Source organism: Aythya marila, assembly GCF_965140915.1.
Source record: "Aythya marila genome assembly, chromosome: 1".
In the NCBI taxonomy this organism is placed as follows: Eukaryota; Metazoa; Chordata; class Aves; order Anseriformes; family Anatidae; genus Aythya; species Aythya marila.
The window spans coordinates 72,696,054-72,716,896 of NC_139042.1; the positions used below are offsets into that span (position 1 = coordinate 72,696,054).

The 20,843-nt window shown below is 37.0% G+C and overlaps 1 protein-coding gene across 2 annotated transcripts in view; it reads right to left on the reverse strand.

The window, feature by feature from the left end:
- PRKX (protein kinase cAMP-dependent X-linked catalytic subunit) overlaps positions 1–20,843 on the reverse strand; it is a 64,577-nt gene that overhangs the window by 14,093 nt on the left and 29,641 nt on the right. The window contains exons 2-5 of one of the 2 annotated variants that reach the window (XM_082778285.1): positions 19,022–19,190; positions 13,102–13,365; positions 8,022–8,141; positions 1,902–1,997 (exon numbers count right to left, since the gene is read on the reverse strand). In XM_082778285.1, coding sequence (XP_082634411.1) covers positions 1,902–1,997; positions 8,022–8,141; positions 13,102–13,365; positions 19,022–19,190 — 649 coding nt within the window. The remainder of the gene's footprint in view (positions 1–1,901; positions 1,998–8,021; positions 8,142–13,101; positions 13,366–19,021; positions 19,191–20,843) is intronic. The other variant, XM_082778286.1, reaches the window with a different exon arrangement.

Consider the following 20,843-nt stretch of genomic DNA (forward strand, 5'->3'; position numbering starts at 1 on the left):
GAGGTAGGGAAGTTTCCCAGGGTTCAGCAACAAGACAGATAGTTTTGCTGCCTAAAAGCAGAGAGTTTAAGTTCAATTGTTATAAACACTGTATAGCATTAATACTTTGAACATAGCATGGATGTGACAGATGGGACACAAGACAGTCCTCATACTTGCTGAGATACCAACTGTTAGAAAGAAGAGAATGAAAGGAAAAGGGTTGTAAGGTAAAAAGTAGACTGCCTTATTAGGAGAAAATAATCTTAGCAAGTACTTTAAGCTAATGATGCAAAGATGTTAGACGAGTTCTGCATATTGTGATTTAAAAGTTCTTTTAAATCACAAAAATGGTTGAAGAACGGTTGCTGGAACAAGAGAGATAAATTGTGCTCACAACTCACAGCAGGAAAGCAGGTGAAGCCAATGGATGAGATCACCCAAAACTGAAGTGTTAAAAGAAGAAAGTCCAAGCCAGAATCCCATGAGACCCCTTAAAAGGCAGGAGTGTAATGGGAATGAACTGCCAAGCACAAGTTGAAAGAACATCTGGATAAGAAAAACTAGCAAAGAGGTATATCAACAATTACGTTGATTAATGTATCCTACAATTCATCGATGGTCGTGTCTAGTCTGAAGAGCAAAGCCTGAATATACATGCCTACTATCATAACTAGGAATTTTCACGGCATCAAGGTGTCCTCTGGATAGTAGAGCTAAGTATTGGTCTGTGAATGCTGAGTCCAGGCAGAAACTAACAACATCTCTACTTTTAAATGCTTTCACAAACTGATAGTGATAAGACCCTAATTTGAGCTATTCACCTTCTGGTCAAGCTCTTACACTTATTAAAGACTGACACAGTATGACTGGAGATGCAGTCTTTTTCCTAAGTCAGACTGAGTTATGAAGACCAGACAAGACTATCCTTATTGGAAAAGTGATAGAGATAGTAAGAAAAAACTCTTTTAAGAACAGACACGAATGACAGATGCTAATCAGCATAATCTGATGCAAATAGGCTTGATTCAGTGACCCTGATTATTCAGTGGAGGCTTAAATAATCTTCCCCAGACTGTTAGTTTTGCAAGAGAATTCCTGAAAGTTCAGAGGATATAGGACAGATTTAATTAGATTTGCCATACAACATTTTATGAATCAACCTATTAAGCAAACACCATCTCTACAGGCCACTTCAAAAAGATTAAGCTGGGTATGTAAGAACAACTTCCAGCCTTCACTCATTTGAGTCATCTCTGCTTCTGAGTAGAAACTTCATGAAGTGCTTCACTGAGCTTCATTGCCTCTAATATATACTACCGATTACTTCTATTATGGAACCTTCAATTAGGGAATTTTTAAATAGGGGAAAAAAGCATTTTATCTGCAACATACTTGTAATGATTGAAAAATATTGTGTGTCTGTTTTTTATTCATTTTTAAAACTTCATATCAAACCGAGGTCCTTCTATTGGAAGAGCAGCTTTACACTTGAAATTTAGAAGTATCAAAGACTTCAAATAGTTGCGTCAGAAGTTATTTAACTGGTACTTATACGTACAAAGGAACAGTTTAGTGTCCTCCTCCTGCCCATTTAGTTTTTATTCATGCTAAATTACCTTCTCTTTTTTTCCTCCCACACATAAACCTAGCATCAAAGAGCTTTATGCAAGGTGGAAAAGTATTTAATATTCAAACAGAAAAGTATGAGACAGGTACAACCAGCGTGAATTATATCTCCAGCCTGAAATCTATCAGACATAATTTTACTTCAACTGCAAAAGCAGAAGTGATCTAAAACATTTTTTAACATGGTGTTCCAGAAAATCAGAATCTGGTATCTGATCTATGAAGATCCTTTAGAAATAACGCTCAGGAAGTATTCAAAGCATAAAAGACAGTGTTGAGAGTCTCAGACTTACTTTACATATAAATCCAAATGCCTCGGGAAATCTATTTTGCCAGCAAGAATCTTCTGATATATACCAAACGGATTATCATCAAAAAATGGAGGAAACCTATTTTAATACAACAAATTTTTAGAAGTTAGAAAAAGAATTTGCAAGAATCCTACAAACGTTATGATGTTATAGTAATTTTCCTCAGAAATAATTGATTACATAGTTTTTCTTTCGTAAGGCTTCAATCATATACTAACTTGACAAATTATCAAACCATACTGAGGCTGCTATAACAAAATATAAAACATTTTTGCACATGTTCAAAATATAAGTAAGAATGAATAATTACAAGAGAGCTATTTGTTACATTAATAACTTTAAAAAAATGAAAGAAACTTTTAGTGTTTAATTAAAAAACATGTCTGCGTTTACCTATAAAATTCAAGGCTATACTTTCCAAAACAGCATCATTTTTTTTTATTTTATTTTTTTTTTAATATCTTGTACTGTAACCACAGACACACCCTTATTAACTAGCCTCCATCCAAAGTGTCAAAGGCCCCACATGTGAATGGACTGTCCAATGCACTTATTTATTGTACTTTTTTAATTCAAGTACAGGTTTTGTTAGAGAAGGTTTAAAGGAGACAAACTGTCCAGAACCTGAAAGTCTATCAAAGTGTAGCTGTTTTTTTTGTGTTGGGCCAGATAAAATACTTATTTCACAAGCTCTCCAGAATGATTCTCACATCAAGATGCAATTAGAATTCTACACTTCTTGTTTTCTGAAGAGTTCTCCGTAAAGTTACGAGGTAACAAATACACTGCTTCTTGTCTCACACCTGCAGTAAGAATTGAGATAAATTTCTGATTCCTGCAAGAGTCTCGGAGTGTACATCAGTACATGCTCAGCTTAGACCAAGTGCCAAGAGGTTTTCAGAATTACCATTTTAGAAGTTACCATAGAAAATATTTGAGGGGAATGGAATAACTAACCAATCTCAGTCCCACCTTGACTTCCATGACATGACCAAAGTATCCCTTGTATGCTTCTGTCTCAAAACCTTTATGAACTAGAAAATGGGATTTAAAATATTATCTATATTAATTAGGCCTAAACACTACTATTGTCCAACACTTAAAATGCTAGGGAGATGTGAAAACAGTTTATAAATACTTTCTAAGACAACTAAACTGTGTGCACATGCACAAGTACAGTGCTTTAGAATCACTGGTAGCACAAACAAGGGTGAACACATTTCTTAATTTCATATCCTTTCCTTGATTTTATGTTGCTCGAAGTAGCTTATTCCTCAACAAGTACTATACTTTATTCCTACCATGTAAATGTTTTCAGAAGTACCAAGTGCTTCTTTGTTTAGTTGATGGTCAAGTGGATTAGCATTTCCTTTTATATACTCAGTCATAGAGAAAAGGTCATACTTCAAAGCACAGAAAATCTTAACTAACAAATTATCTGGTTAAGAAAAGGCTGAATAAGTTGTGTTTTGTTTTTTATTGCTCAGAAAACTGAGTTTCATTAAGAAAAACTGAATAGTCTCAGCTGGAAGGAAACTGGATAATATAAGAGTCTCAGGAAAAATGTGTTTATAAATTCTTGCTTTGACAGAACAGAACAAGGAAAACATGATAGCTTTTTAAAATGGGTAAAATTTTTGCACACCAGAGACTATCATGTGAAATTTCTTTGTTAGTCATGCAACATCTATGGTCTTCACGTTCTCCAAAGCACTGAAAAATAGTAGACTCAATTTCCAATTTTGTATCTGGTATTGCATATTAGCAAATCTAATTGCATAAGTCAATTAGAATAAGATCTTGTAACTACATAGCATGAAGGTGACAGTTTCAGTAAGAAGACTGATGTGAAATGCAGATTTATTTTCCTCCTATCTCCAAATGTATTATATACTATTGATACGTATAATCAAGAAGAATAAGGAACTTAAATATGCTTTTATATATTTGTATATATTAAAATTTGCTCATTGAAAATCATAAATTATTATGTAATTAATTCTTTAAAGAAAGCAAATCACACTTAAATATGCAAAAATTTAATGTCAATACTGCTTAAAGTGTATTTGACCTGTATGCAAAATGATGTTAGCTTAGTAAGATTAGGTGGTTTTCAAACTCAAAAACCAACGAACTTGACTTTGATAATACGTGCAAATGATCTATCTGCAACACATTGCACAGATTTCTGACAAAACAGTGCAAATATTGTGCTAGAAGCTACCCTATAAATCAACAAAAAAAAGCTTGATTTTCAGACTGTCTTCACACCACAAGGCAAATACAAACAGCTGCCTTTTTTCCACCAACTAAAAAGAAGCTAAGAATTCTCTGTATATGGGACAACAGCTGCAAACCATTCCTTTTGCTAACTGATGCATAACAATGACATTGACATTGGTATCAAAGTTAATAGATACTTTTAGCACTGAAGAAGAGATGCTGCAAAGCCTCAAGGGAAAACCATACAGGTCTGAGACTATGAAACTATAGGCACAAATCATTATCTACCCACAAACAATAGACCAAAATATCTCATACATAAAACTACGGAAGCAAAATCAAAACAAAGTCCTCACTAAATAAGAAAATTCAGTTAGCTATGTTTCTGGTAACAGTACAATCAGAATCCAACACATTTAGCATGTTAACATGTACATTTTAATCTACGGCAGATTGTAACAGAACAAGATCAATCAAGATATATAGATTTTTCAAGGCTTTCTATTGACAGTTTGTTTATTTTGTTTAGATTAACTCAATAAAGGACTGATGTTATTATCTGTTTTGGAAAGATTTCTTCTCACCCTCATTTTTCCCTGTTCTTTCCCCTTCCCATATTTGCTATGTTAAACCTAAATGAGAGCTTGCCCTAAATGTAGAATGTGCAGAACTTGAATTCCATGGGTCTCTAGGGATTAAGTTAGAGAAATATTACACTGCAGAACAGGAAAGTGTGGTTTTATTTTGTTTGTTTATTTTTGAAGAGACTATTTCCTTACACACATATCTCCCTATTCTTTTCAATTGCTTTTGGGGTTCAGAGAGTAACTTAAGGAAATAACTACCAAATGTTTTAAGTTATTTATTTGCAGTCAGTAACTTAGTCTTGAAGTCAGGTTTTATTCACCTTCAAATAATTTTCCTGTTGTTGAGGTTTAACCTGGCAGGCAGCTAAGTGCCACACAGTCATATGCTCACTCCTCCTGCTCCCACCCAGTGGAATGGGGGAGAGAATCGAGGAAATAAAACAAATTCATAGCTTGAGAAGAGCTTAATAAGACAGAAGTGGAAAGAAAAAGAGTAATTATGGTAAAGGAATACACAGAACAAGTGACGCACCACTGCAATTGCTCGCCACCCACTGCCTGATGCCCAGGCAGTCCCTGAGAAGTTGTCACCCCCAGCCAACTCCCCCCAGTTTTATTGTCCAGCATGATGCCATATAGTATAGGACACCCCTCTGGCCAGAATGGGTCAGCTGTCCCAGTTGTGTCCCCTCCCAGCTCCTGGTGCACCCCAGTCTCCTCACTGGCAGGGCTCCATGTGAAGCTGAAAAGTCCTTGGCTCTGTGTAAGCACTGCTCTGCAACAACTACATTGGTGTATTATCAGCATTATTGTCATCCTAAATCCTAAAAATCATCCTAAAAATGCAGTACTGTACCAGCTACTAGGAAGAAAATTGACTCTATCCCAGATGAAACCAAGATACCCATTTCTTAAATCTTTCCTTAGTTTGAAGGGATTTAAAAAAAAAAAAAAAAAAAAAAAAAAAAAAACCACAGAATAAAAGCCATAAAGAAACACTTATGACTGTTTTTGCATTAAAAGTCTTGATAGTAAATACCAAGCCACATATTGAGTTGTTAAGGAAAAGTGCTTTAAAACATTGCTGCTGACAACAGCCGTGAAAAGCTTGTAAAATGCTAAAAGAAAAACCCTTGTATGATACCCTGCCCTCTTAAAGAAAAGATGGGTAATACAGTCTCTGCTCCTCTCAGCCTCAGTCCGTGAAACACCAATATCTTAAGAACAACCAGATTTCGACAGAGACTCCACCCAACACACCTTTATTAAAGCAGAAATACTGTAGTGGTATGCAGGCCATTACAAAACTACTTGCAGCAGACAGCTGCTCTGTCAATCAGCCAATATAAGATCTCAGTTGTCTTTCAGAAATGTATAATTTACCTCTATCAGTTTAGAATCTCAATAGCCAAAGTGTTCGCATTAAGTTGGGGGAACTGAGATCTCATCACACCATATCAGGACACAGAAGATCCTACACTTGGAAATGACTGCAGCTGCTCCCCCTTCTTATTTTATTTTTTTTTAGTTAAGTATATGCCCATCATACTTCAGTGCTGTGCAGTTTTGAGGTCTCACTGACTCATCAGAAATAAGAACTTGAGTATCAACTGTATTCAGTATGTTAACTTTGGAAAATGTGTTTCTATTACTACTGTAGTAGAGAGAATCCAACCAACCTCAGTAAGGCACGTAAAGGAAAAACGCCCAATTTGCACTTACTCTGGGTCTGCACAGACAGCATAGAAAGCTGATATTCAGGGGTTCCACCAAATCCTGTGGCAGGAAGCGAAATCGCTGACTTCAGGTGGCAGATTAACTCCTGCACTAATGTTACAGCCTCAGACACTTATCTTCCTGCTGTCTAGGACCAAGATTAGTGGCAAAAAGGCTGCTGGGAATCTCACATTCCCTTCATCCCGCAGAGGAGGGAACAAGACACTCCTACCCTTACAGGTCACTGTGGAAGAAAGGTGAAGCCTGGACACAGATCAGCCTACACAAAGTACCAACTTTTTATTAGATCAGCCAGCCATCTCTGCCTGGGTCAGTGGGAAACTATTATTAGCTTTCTATGCTTTTTCTGATCAGAAATTGCCTTGAGATTCAAAGCAAACATAAGTGCAAACCTTCAGGACTTTAAGAAAGCAAGCAGCAGGCAGCAGTGCTGCCATGGGATACAGTTTTGATGGTGTTAGGTGGGTTCCTTCACACCAAATCTATGCTGTGAGCTCTGAGGCAATCATTCATTGGAAACTGTCTGCTGGACTTGCTTGTCCAACCACCACAACCCTGAACTGATGCCACTGCATATAGAAAAGGAAGAACAAGTCTATGGAGGAATGTTTTCGTTCTGACTTCGTTCTATGGGACTAGAGAATATAGAGTCATAGAATCACTAAGGTTGGAAAAGACCTTCAAGATCATCTGGTCCAACCATCACCCTACCACCAATATCACCCATTGAACATCCCCTGGGACAGTGACTCCACCACTTCCCTGGGCAACCTGTTCCAATGCCTGACTGCTCATTCGAAGAATAAATTTCTCCTAATTTCTAACCTAAACCTCCCCTGGCACAACTTGAGACCATTCCCTCTAGTCCTATCTGTAGTTACCTGTGAGAACAGAACGACCCCCAGCCCCCACACCCTCCTTTCAGGTAGTTGTAGAGAGCAATAAGGTCTCCCATGAGCCTCTTCTTCTCCAGGCTAAACAACCCCAGTTCATTCAGCTGCTCCTCATAGGACTTGTGCTCCAGAATGAAAGGTCATAATGACAAACTGACATACAGCCAGCCTGTGAGATGGCACCAAGCACACAGGGATCAGTACCCTGACACTGCAAGAAGTTCTAGAAACTATATAACAAATTGAAAATACACATTTTCTATGGAAGCTGTGAAAACCTTGCTTTCACCTGCACTTACAAGTCCAAAACAGTTAAGTATATTAATGACAGAAAAATCTCTTTAGTTTTATTTTGTATCTTCTGTTATTACTGCTATGAAACAAATTTCAAAAACAACAGAAATAACATTCTCCCCATCAGTTATCCCAGTAGTAATGCTGATATGTGGTGGTTTGGTTTTTGTTTTTATACAAAAAAGCTGTTTTTTAACAGCTTCCTGATTCCTTTCATAAGAGACAGAAATGAAACTGATAATATTAATAATAAATTTCACTGAAATTTTCTCTGTAGAGTATCACAAATAGAGCTAGTAAAGAATCATAACCAGTACACAGACACTTCTACGCAGTTTTCTTGTCATATAGCAATCGTTACCACTTACCCTGACAACATCTCAAATATAAGAATTCCCAGGGCCCACCAATCCACAGCTCTTCCATGACCTTTGCTTTGGATGACTTCTGGTGCAAGGTACTCAGGAGTGCCACAAAGTGTCCATGTCCTGGGGGAGGAAAAAAACAAAACAAAACAAGATCTCTAACAAGATCTGAAAAGACTGTTGTGATGCTGTCCAGTTCTCCTGGTATAGAAGGTGAAATATGGAAATTAAGAACTTCTTGGCTGCAGGAGACATCAGTGCGCTGAAGTTTCCTGACTGCTCTAACCTCTATATATTTGGTTATATGTTGCTTTGAAATTATTAACAGTAGTTTTTACCCTGGAAACAACAGACCCCTGGGACTACTTCTGACAGGCCCAGAAGACTGCAAGATTATTGGCCACCAGGAAAGATTTTTGTTTAGAAAAGGGAGAAGGGGGGAATAAAAGAGTAGTAGCTTAAATAGTAAGATTCCTTTTAAAGTCCTTTATTAAGTAAGATGTTTTCCAAATAGTATGGAGATGTAACCTGTTATCACTTTCAGAATAACCATTATTAAGTAAATGTTTTCTATTTTCAATTATTTAAAGAATTTACAAAGTGTTGATAAGCAATTGTGAGATATGTTTGTTATATTACCTTTTATTTTTGATATTGTTTAACGTCATGTTTTTACTCATAGGTTTCTTATTAAAATACCATAATAAAAGAAGTTTTATTGCTACTTAATTGAAATGTTTATTTCATATCCTACACATTAATGAAACAAATTGAAACTAAGCAGTTAATGCTTACAAAAAAACAAATTACAATCTGAAATAGAATATTCTGAGACTACTTTTTTTTAGAAATGTGAACCTGTCTTGGTAAGAATACCTGTGAGGGATTTGCCTGGCTCCATGATCTTGACTTATTTTTAAATACAGGCTACAGAGAAAGAAGAGAAACTGTTTGTTTTATTTGTGAGTGCAATGCGAATATACACAAGGCATCAAACTGGTAACATGGTCCTGAACAAATGCATTAACATGAATGGTAATCACCTTTAACAAGTAATACACATGCTTTTCATCTTCCAGTTTTTCCTTCTACTGTTTTGCTCAGCTTAAACCACCTACTTCCCAACCATACGTTCATATTCAAGATCCATATTTATGGCATATCAAACTATGAAATATTTTTTTTTTTAAAGGTTCGATCAGAGCCTTTTTCTCCCCTCAGCCTTTATTCATGTACAGAAGTTTAGGGAAGAGGATATGTGTAGTCAGTCAAATCTTAAAGACTTATGATTGTTGGAGTTGAATTTATTTAGGTGTGGTTTTACCATGGCAAAAACAAAATTACTCCAGCTATATTGTCTGTGTTACTGACAGACTGTGCGTTCAAATGCTCCATAGCTCTTTAAACTACACTCACTGGTGTAATGAATGAATCTTCATTTTTTTTATCATGAAAGGGTGGCATAATTTATATTGCTAGAAAACAAACTCCTTTTCCAAATGGAGCATATTCAAGAAAATTCTTATGTACAGAGCTGCTTTACACGCTACTGCCATCTAGCAGTTGCTTAGATCATGACTAGATAATTAAGAAAACCAGCAGAAAAGCTTTGGTACCTTTTAAAACAAAACTATGACAAACATTTCCTTCCCCCAGTTTTCAGTATTACAAGTATTCAGTATTTCAGTATTACACACTATTACAATTCATAATACAAACTGTTATTCATGCTGACAAAGCCTGCCCTGCAAACAAAACAGCTGCCAGCTTTACTCTTATATTTGGGAAGCAAGGCTACACAAATACAGCAGGTAAAGCAGGCACGTTTGTTTTAGTAAATAAGCCAGGCCCTTGGCAGCACAATGCCCCACAACAGTCATCCTTTGCAAAATTAGTATGAAGGCATAAATTCAGCAAAAGTGAAATGCCTGGTGATTTTCATCCTGTTATCAAAGTCATTTAGATACAGAAATCTTACTTAATACTTGACTATGACTCTTAGGACCCATATAACTGGCTGGTGACAATATAACTAAAATGAACCTCTGTTACAGGTGCATAAGATCTTTTAATTAAAAGAAAAGGAAAACTACAAATTGAGGAAAAGACAACATAACCTGAAGCTGCACCAGGAAAACAAAGTTATTACTACCAGCAGGTCACCTACTTCCCTTAAATTTAATCAAAAAAAAAAAAAGTTTACTAAATGCACAAAAACTTGGAGGAAGACCACATTCTTTGTCAAGCTTTGGATTTGTACCATTTGATCAGAGCTTTTATTACCTGTTTTGTTGGTTAAGAAACAAATTACTTAGCATTTGAAAAATGCAAAGTAAATGCTATAAAAAAGATCAAATTGTCTTAAGTATTACTTTTATTCTTTTCTATACTTTTTATTCTTTTTCTATACTTTTTATTTCATGACTGTTGCATATTCATCTTTTTGCAGATCATCCTTTTGCAGATAAATCATGAAGCAGAAAAATATACTGTTTCCTTCGCAGTTCCGTGAGCTGCTACAAAAATTTCACTGCTCTGGGTTTTCAGCTTAAGAGCTGAAATCCAGGTAGGAATAATTAATAAGGTTGAGCATGTAATTTTAAAACAAGGAAATGAAACAAAAGAATCTATTCTGGTCATAAACATAAGCTATCAAATAACATTTGTTGGACTTGTTAATACCACTACCTGACAAAGTTAGAAGTCTGGATGGTTACCGTTTCCTACTGTTGCAGGCTATTTAGCCTCCTCCTCTGTAGTCCCTGCCAAGCTTCTCACACACAATCCAGAGATAATTAACACTGTCCTTTTTGGTGTTCTTTTCTGGAGGTTTCTTCGTAATTATACTCAATGGAAATTACTTTGTTTCCAGCCCTCAAAAGTTTGTTCTGCAAGATATTCTTGCTTTTACAGTGACACACAGGGCAGTTACATAAAAACAAGACTTGCTGTGTCTTGTTTTCCATATTGAAGTCTTTTGTGCAGAATTGTCATGAGGCACATCCAGTTTAAGAAGGATTAAACAAGTGTCCCAAAAATCTTTAAGCTTAAGCATGTCTCAAGTTATTTTTTTTTTTTTATTATTTTGTTTGTTTTGGAGGGAGCAGGTGGGGATGGAATTTAAATAATCTAAAATTAACAGTGAACAACATCACCCACCCTTCCAAAAAAAAAAAGAGAAAAAAACAAAAACGTGAAAATCATAACTTTAAACTTTCAAAACACTCTGAGTGCAATCTGTGCATGAAAAATGTAAAATTCTATGAACTTCACTTTTGTGCTTTCCTCTGAAAGATCATTTGAATTATACTATACTCGAGTTACTTGAGTTATCAATGCTCTGACTGATAAGTCCTTGTTGCTTCCAACCCTGTATTCAGCATTTTATTGTACCTGTTGTACATTTACAGGTAAAGCAGATACAAATATAAAATTACTGTAGCATTCTACGTTTCAATTCAACACAAAATGACTAGCATGCCTACCTGACACACAGACACACAAAGATGGGATGCAAAAGAATAAAGAAATGGTAGTGATAACTACCATTGATTTGATGTCCTGAAATGTGTTTGAACAAATTGATTTTTATATGGATTTATCTTCCAGATTGAAAAATACACTTTTATGTGAACTATCACCCTGTATAAATTACTCCTGCTTAAATCCACAGAAATGTGAATTAAGAATAACCACTAAGTGGCAGCATCTACCTCTAGCAGAAGTAGGAAGTTATAAAAATTAGTACAAAAATGTCTTATAAAGAGACCCTCCTACTTTCTTACATCAGAGCTGCCTTACCCTTTTCCTGCAAAAAGTCATTTTGATTTAAAAGCAAACTATTAAAAAAAAAAAAGACAATTTTTATAAATCAATCTGCTTGCTCAGTAGGAAATGAATTCAAGCAAATGTACAGACACTAAAACATCGTGGATTTAAAAGAGAATGTTAGACTTAATGGTAAACAGAACCAGCATATTTATTTGTGCCTGGCATTCTTCTATGCTGTTGCAATGCAGTAAGTACTGCGAACGTGTAACACACAGCGATGCAACTTTTATGACCACCGTACCATGCATTGATCTGTCCCACCTGATTTTTGCTTCATAGGGGATCCAGTAAGAGTAAGTCTCACAGATCCACCTTCATTTCAATTTGAGCCTGTCAATTTCCCCCATATGCTGAACTGAGCAAAAGCAGCATCAAACAGGTGAAATACATGTAGGCAAGCAAAGAGGATAAGCATCTATTTGATTCAAATAGTCATCTATTTATCTCAACTAAAACAATTGGATTTGGTCTCTCTCCTGAGAGGGTGCTGGGGCATAACACCATACCTTGTCACAGCACTTTTCTAACATGACAGACTAGTTTATTTTCAATGTAAGGGAACTTCTTGCTTCCTTTTAATAACACAACAATCCTAGAAGAGTAGTTCAAACCAAGAGAACAGAAAAAGAAATGAAGGAGAAAAAGCTCTGCATTACCTAAAAGCTTACATACAATAAAATAGGCATAAACTGATTTCTAAAATACTCTCAGCATTTTTCTCATGTGTGTGTGTGTGGAGGTGCTGAAGCTGACCTTATTTGTTTCAATCTGTTTATTGAAATTTCATTTTAGCAACGTGTCAGTGAAAAAATAGTATCCAGTTGTAAAACGTTATTACTGCATTTCCAAAATCTATCTAAAAGGAAATTTGAAGGACATAGCAGTTACAAAATATATAGCAATTCAACTTGTATAGAATATTATGTACCATTTAATATATTGATATATACATCTCATTTTTTTCCTCATTTTATTTTAACATTAAAAAAAAAAAAAGGACTGCTATAAACCCAAACGCACAACTCTACTCACATAAAAACATTTTTCTACAGTAGCTTCTCTGTAATACTGCTCCTAATTATACCTAAGGCGTCATACTGATTTCAATAAAACCAATCTCCTTTATATTACAGGATTTGACATGTATGAACAACATTGGGAACGAAAGAAAAATCGGAGCTCTGAAATACATTTTTTTTCTTCCAACTATAATCATGTTTTCTGTATTAAACCATAACAAAAATGTACTTACCTATCCACCAGTTTTTTAGCAAATCCAAAATCAGTAAGCTTGATGTGTCCTTCTTTGTCTAGTAATATATTTTCAGGCTTTAAGTCTCTGTAAACTATTTCTTTGGAGTGCAGGTATTCTATTGCACAAATAATTTCCGTAGAGTAAAACAGTCCTGTGCTGTTGTTGAAACGCCCCATGTTGCGCAGGTAACTAAAAAGTTCTCCCCCTGGCACATACTCCATTAACATGTATAAAAAACGCTCATCATGGTAGGTCCAGAATCTGTAATAAAAATATTGTTTTATTGAATAAACAAATTATCTCTGATTTGCTTCAGAAGTAAATTCCTGTAAACTAATCTCTATTACCCAAGCATGTACAGAATACGTTTATGGTTCCTATTGTGCAAATATTAAAACCCCAAGAATATAGCAAGATTATGTAAGAGCTGTTCAAGTAGCTGACTTAACTTGAAAAGTAAAAACACAGAGTTAAGAACGTGCACAGCACTGGCTTAGAATGAAAAATTAACTGACAGATTCCTTTGCTTTGTACCAAACAAGTATCTGCTAGGCACCTTGTAACTGACTTTGTATACTGCTAGTCTGCTAGGATCAGATGATTCTCACATATATTGTATTTTACTTAATCAAATATTGCCGAAGTAAAGGGTAGGATGAACAGAATCTGCATTTGTAAAGATGTTTATGACAGTATGTTCACAAAGAGGACACCAGAGAGCTCTCCTTCCCTTCTTGTACGCTTCCTACATAGTAATATATAACCCCAACTGAAGTGAGTAGTTTACTAGATAAATGTCAGATCACAATGCTTGCTCTTCTACGATATCTTTAACAAATCAATAGAAAAACAAAGCAGGGTCTTTACCTCAGAACTAACGTAATGAAAGTTACCTTCTGTTGCTCAGAGTATTGCCTTTCATTTAAGAAATATTGTGGTACCTTCTTTCCTAAAGTGCAGTAAAGAACAGCCAAGGAAAAAAAAAAATCACTCCCCATGGCTTTCAAATGCTTCATTACAGAATACTGAAACCTTCTCTCCCACATTCCTAGAACTAAGCTATTCTTCTTTCTACCCACATTAACTAAGTCATACACCACACATCCAAATGTAACTTAACAATTCAAAAGAAAATCAGTATTTGATAAAGCCTGGAAGAATATTTTACTATTTTAAAACAAACAGCTAATTATTACTATGACAATCAAAAAAAGTATCTTCATCTACTTTATTTATAGAAGAATGGAAGTTATTTCAGCTTCTAATAAATGTCCCTGTAGTATCACAAAAATGTACAGATCAAATATCTTTTTTTTTTTTTTTTTTTTTTTTTAGCTTCATTAGCTAGTTCCTAAACAAGATAGTGAGTCTCAAGAAAGATAAGCAGGGCAAACTCATCTTCCAAACCCAAGTGAGAAAGATTTTCTTTCTTGATGCTGGCACTAAGGGCAACCAAACAAGACAGACTATCAGACATCAGCTACAGCTCTTCCATGGGTTTGAACAGAAACAGAGTGAGGCACAGGCTTTTCTATTTCCTGTTACAGAGTCCTCAACATCACTAATTGGCTACTGATGACATTCACAGTATGTTTCTGAACTACAAAAATAACTTTCTTTATATGTTTTTAAGGAGTTAGGCAAAGTTATAGCTACAAGAAATGAAGAAAGAGGGACAGGAACAGGTAAAATGAAGTAAACCATGTATGTAAAAAAATGATATACAAGGGAGAGAAAGGGCAAAATCTGAAAAAGAATATGAGAAAAAAAAGGCATAAAAAACCTAGGTGTTATATCACAGTATTTGTACTGGAAGTCACTTATTCAAGCACTGACTCTTAAAGGATTGTCTATACACAAAAATTGATGTATTATTTATTATGTATGAAAAATGGAAAAATAGCTTTATTATTTGTAATACAGATTGCTTTGCATTGTATTTTTATATATAAAAGGCAAATACTACAGAAGCTGAGATTAGAATAACATACATGGTTTCATGTAATTTTAAAATCTGGCTTCTCTATATGAACTGTGGAAGCTATTGTGAACTCTTACAGTCTAATAACATATTGTAGCTTACAGAGCTATAAAACATGATTTTTATTAATTCAGATTTTCTTGAAAAATTACAGATAGAGATTAAAATTACAGTGCCATGTGAACTGCTACACTTATAGAGTTATGATACTTCATTCAAACTTGTCAGTAAAGATTGTATAGGAGTCTCCAATGACCATCTGTTACAAGAGATGGGGGTTTCTGAAGGGCAGAGGGGTCCAGGAAGGCTGGGCGCTCTTCAAGAGGGAAGTCTTAATGGCGCAGGAACGGTCTGTTCCCACGTGCCCAAAGACGAGCTGGAGGGGAAGAAGACCGGCCTGGCTCAACAGAGAATTGTGGCTTGATCTTAGGAGGAAAAAGAGGGTTTATAAGCTTTGGAAAAGTGGGCAGGCCACTAAGGAGGACTTTAAAGAAGTAGCGAGGCTGTGCAGGGACAAAATTAGGAAGGCCAAAGCTCATCTGGAGCTCAATCTGGCTACTGCCGTTAAAGATAACAAAAAACGTTTCTATAAATACATCAACACAAAAAGGAGGACTAAGGAGAATCTCCATCCTTTACTGGATGCGGGGGGAAACTTAGTTACAAGAGATGAGGAAAAGGCAGAGGTGCTCAATGCCTTCTTTGCCTCAGTCTTTAGCGGCAATACCGGATGTTCTCTGGATACCCAGTACCCTGAGCTGGTGGAAGGGGATGGGGAGCAGGATGTGGCCCTCATTATCCATGAAGAACTGGTTGGTGACCTACTACGGCACTTAGATGTGCACAAGTCGATGGGGCCGGATGGGATCCACCCAAGGGTACTGAGGGAACTGGCAGAGGAGCTGGCCAAGCCACTGTCCATCATTTATCAACAGTCCTGGCTATCGGGGGAGGTCCCAATCGACTGGCGGCTAGCAAACGTGACGCCCATCTACAAGAAGGGCCGGAGGGCTGACCCAGGAAACTACAGGCCTGTCAGTTTGACCTCAGTGCCAGGAAAGCTCATGGAGCAGATCCTCCTGAGAGTCATCATGCAGCACTTGAAGGGGAAGCAGGCGATCAGGCCCAGTCAGCATGAGTTTATGAAAGGCAGGTCATGCCTGACGAACCTGATCTCCTTCTATGACAGAGTGACGCGCTGGGTGGATGAGGGAAAGGCTGTGGATGTGGTCTACCTTGACTTCAGCAAGGCTTTTGACACCGTCTCCCACAGCATTCTCCTCAAGAAACTGGCTGCTCTTGGCTTGGACTGGCGCACGCTTCGTTGGGTTAGAAACTGGCTGGATAGCCGGGCCCAAAGAGTCGTGGTGAATGGAGCCAAGTCCAGTTGGAGGCCAGTCACTAGTGGCGTCCCCCAGGGCTCGGTGCTGGGGCCGGTCCTCTTTAATATCTTCATCAATGATCTGGACGAGGGCATCGAGTGCACCCTCAGTAAGTTCGCAGATGACACCAAGTTAGGTGCGTGTGTCGATCTGCTTGAGGGTAGGAAAGCTCTGCAGGAGGATCTGGATAGGCTGCACCGATGGGCTGAGGTCAACTGCATGAAGTTCAACAAGGCCAAGTGCCGGGTCCTGCACCTGGGGTGCAATAACCCCAAGCAGAGCTACAGGCTGGGAGAGGAATGGTTGGAAAGCTGCCAGGCAGAGAAGGACCTGGGAGTGATGGTGGATAGTCGGCTGAATATGAGCCAGCAGTGTGCTCAGGTGGCCAAGAAGGCCAACGGCATCCTGGCTTGTATCAGGAACAGTGTGACCAGCAGGGCTAGGGAGGTGATCGTCCCCCTGTACTCAGCTCTGGCGAGGCTGCACCTCGAGTACTGTGTTCAGTTTTGGGCCCCTCGCTACAAGAAGGACATCGAGGTGCTTGAGCGGGTCCAGAGAAGGGCGACGAAGCTGGTGAGGGGCCTGGAGAACAAGTCCTACGAGGAGCGGCTGAGGGAGCTGGGCTTGTTCAGCCTGGAGAAGAGGAGGCTCAGGGGCGACCTTATCGCTCTTTTTAGGTACCTCAAGGGAGGCTGTAGCGAGGTGGGGGTTGGCCTGTTCTCCCACGTGCCTGGTGACAGGACGAGGGGGAATGGGTTTAAGTTGAGCCAGGGGAGTTTTAGGCTAGATGTTAGGAAGAACTTCTTCACTGAAAGGGTTGTGAGGCATTGGAACAGGCTGCCCAGGGAAGTGGTGGAGTCACCATCCTTGGAAGTCTTCAAAAGACGTTTAGATGTAGAGCTTAGGGATATGGTTTAGTGGAGGGCTGTTAGCGTTAGGTTGGAGGTTGGACTCGATGACCTTGAGGTCTCTTCCAACCTAGAAAATTCTGTGATTCTGTGATTCTGTGAAGAGCATAAAACATTTCCAAGAAACAGTTCAAGACAGAAATAGTTAAATAACTTCTCTGTTTACAGAAAAACTGATTCAGAAACTCCCTATACAATACTTCTTAAATGTAACAGGAAAAGAAAAAAAAAAACTAACAATGTAAAGTTAAGGTACAGGAATGGTGAAGGTCAGAACTAGATGATGTACAGCACTACTTAAAAAATTCCCATCATGAAGTGCTACAAAATACAGTGTTATGCTGCACTGAACCAAATTCCTTGAATTTGCAGCCAGAGGATGATACTATCCATGTTTCAGGTGGTGATGGGAACACAAAAACCAGACTGTAAATAGAACCGTTTAAAAGCACTGAAGAAGAAAAACATTTTTTTCTCTTTGCTGATCAACTACAGACAAAAATTTAATGATAAAAACACATGTATTGAGTAGGAGAGGAGCAGGCTGGAAAAACCCTCATTTGTCATCAAGTCAGTGGTAACTGTCCATGAACGTTTGTTTAACATAAAGCACACAAATATGAACATGACTTAAAATTTAAATAGCTCATTCCAGCTAGGTTCCTTTGAGTCTCCTTTGCCAAGGGACACAGACCATTTTAAGAGCACAGCTGATGCAGCATCACATGAAGCATGTCAACAGAAGAGGAAGAGAGCTAGAAGACAAGAACAGTTCCTTTACACACAAATGAACTTGCATTTGAATTGTGTCCTTCTGTTGCCAACTTTAAAATCTGGCATTTTGGAAACAAGGCAAGAACAAAAAAAAAAAAGAAAACAATCAGTTTGGATTTTTTGACCACTGCTTCTGTATGGACACCAGTCCTCATGACTCCGTCTCACTTCTCACACAAGTTTCTCAGTTCCCACACTTGCTGCACTGCTCTAGATGCACGGATGTATTTTTTTTCCCCTCTCTCTTTTCTTAAAATAGAATTTACGTACATAAGTATACAAATAAAATCCTGTTCCTCCTGTTCTGCCCATATTTTAACCAGTCTAACCAGATGTATTCTCATCTTGCTTTCCTGCATGCATCTCAAACTTTACATTCCTTAGAACTCATCTTACTAATATTAAGCCTCATCTTACTAATATTAAGCCACATACAGGATTTATGAACGCTAGCTGAAAACTAATAGTATCATTGTGCTGGAAAAAGCAACGGCATGCAAGGGCAAAAGCCTCCTCCTCAAGAATTATTCTAGGGCTCATTCTGATAAACTAATATTAACATTTCTTTGTTTTTCCCTCACTTAAAAAAATCTATAATGCTGTCTGAAGAAAAAATAATGAAAAACTAGAGAGAGAGCATAAAGAGCTTGTAGTAAACGATTGCTTAAATGCTTAAATTGTGATTTTTGTGTTTATATTTTTAGTTCTTCCATAATAAATATTTTACTTTGAAGTCTACTTTAGACTAGATTACTTATCAGAAATTAAGCATTTGTTGTTGGTTACATACATAAGAACTTGCAATAAGAGTCTGGAATGCTTAGTTTTAACTGCACTTCATATACTACTTTAATAAAAAAACAGCAACTTACAATCTGATCAAAAATGGGTGATTGACCTCTTTCAAGACTGACTTTTCATTGTGCACATGTTGCTCTTGCTTCAGTCGAATGACATCTGGAATGCTCATTACTTTCAGTGCAAAGTAACGTTTGGCCATTTTTTCCTTCACAAGATGAACACGCCCAAATGTACCTGTGCCTGAAAAGTTGAAGAAAACATCAATGTATTATTTAAAAAAGCAATTTGCTAGTTTAAAACCTACAGGACCTCACATATTTTCCTAGTCAATATATACATTTTTTTTAGTTGCTCCCACACTTTTCCTCCTTTGGAATTTGTCAAGTTTTAGTGATAATGGTGTAATAAAAATAACAATACTGTGATACTGCCATTCTTTGGATAGATACTGGAAGCATTTCTTGCCAAGAGAGAGTGTAAGGAAGATCTAAAACACAAGTCAGTAACAGAGAAGACTCAAATGTAACCAAAATAAATGAAACCTAAAACTGTTCTCAAGTATAGAAGAAAGGCTGGGAAAGATCACCATTTCAAAGATCACTTTCAATTTAGGTAGGAGCATAATCTCAACAGAGATTCAGAAATAGCATTCAACTTATCCTATATACACACAGCACATGGCATAAAGGGAAAAAAATCATCACTGAGCAAGAAATTAACATTCAATTGTAATAGACTTAAGTTAATATTTACTCATTATAAACAAAAACTTTTCATATATTATTTATTAAAAACAACGTAGCTAAATGCAGTAGTGTTTGAAATAATAGGAACTCATAACTAGAACACGGAACGTAAAAAAAGGTCAACAAAAAAAATAATATTAATCTACCAAGACTTCAGCAACTGAAAACAGCTGTCTGCAAATATTCAGGTGAGGAGATTATTCCCTTAAATGTGTACAGAGCAGTGAAGTGATTCAAAAGGGGAAGGGAGTGATTGGAAAAAAATGCTTAAAAGTGCTGACTGGTATGTAAACAAAAAAATATCTCCTTGTAGTGCTGAATTGTTACATTGCATGGTAAGAGTACATTTCAGGCACTTTTTTTTTTTTTTGTAGTTAATGCACTCCTTTTTCAATTCACTCTTAAAAATACAAAAGGAAAATAAAAAACAGTCAAAAAAAGTATTGTCTTTTGAATAATGCATTATGCATTTCTCTTCATTCAATACAGTAATCATTAAATTTCCTTTTAAATGCCTTGCACTCAAGACAATCATACATAAGTGAACCGAGAATTATTTTTGAGTTTGAAAAGAAAATTAAAACTATTATGTTTAGCCACAGTTCCATTTGTGAGCAGCACAGTATTACACATTTCAAGATGAACTACTTCAGCTCTCTGGGTGGTTGCTCATTCTTTTTTTTGTTCTTTAAACAATGTTATGTAGGTTCCACTGAACAATACAGAAGAGATTTTTAATCCTATTCTCTGACAGAAACATGTCTCACTGTAAAGTGGCATTTAAACCAATTGCCTGATTTAGAAGAGGTCACTCTCTTGCACAGGAGTGCTTTCCAAAAAACAAAGTCAAACTTTTATACTCACACTCACAATTACTGCCTTGCACGTACCATCGGAAGGCAGCCCATTAACCTGATGCAGTATTATTAGCAAACGTGTTAGCTGATTTCAGGTTGGGTTGATTGGTTATGATCAACCAACACCACAAGACAACTTTCTAAGATGTGTAGCAGGTGAAGGGGATGACTAAGTACATGGAAAGGGTGGAAGGAGAAAAAAAATAAAAGATGTTCCAAAACCGCAGTGGAGTGGCAATAAATAAATAAATAAACACAATGGAGATTTTGTCTCTAGCAGATTCAGGAAA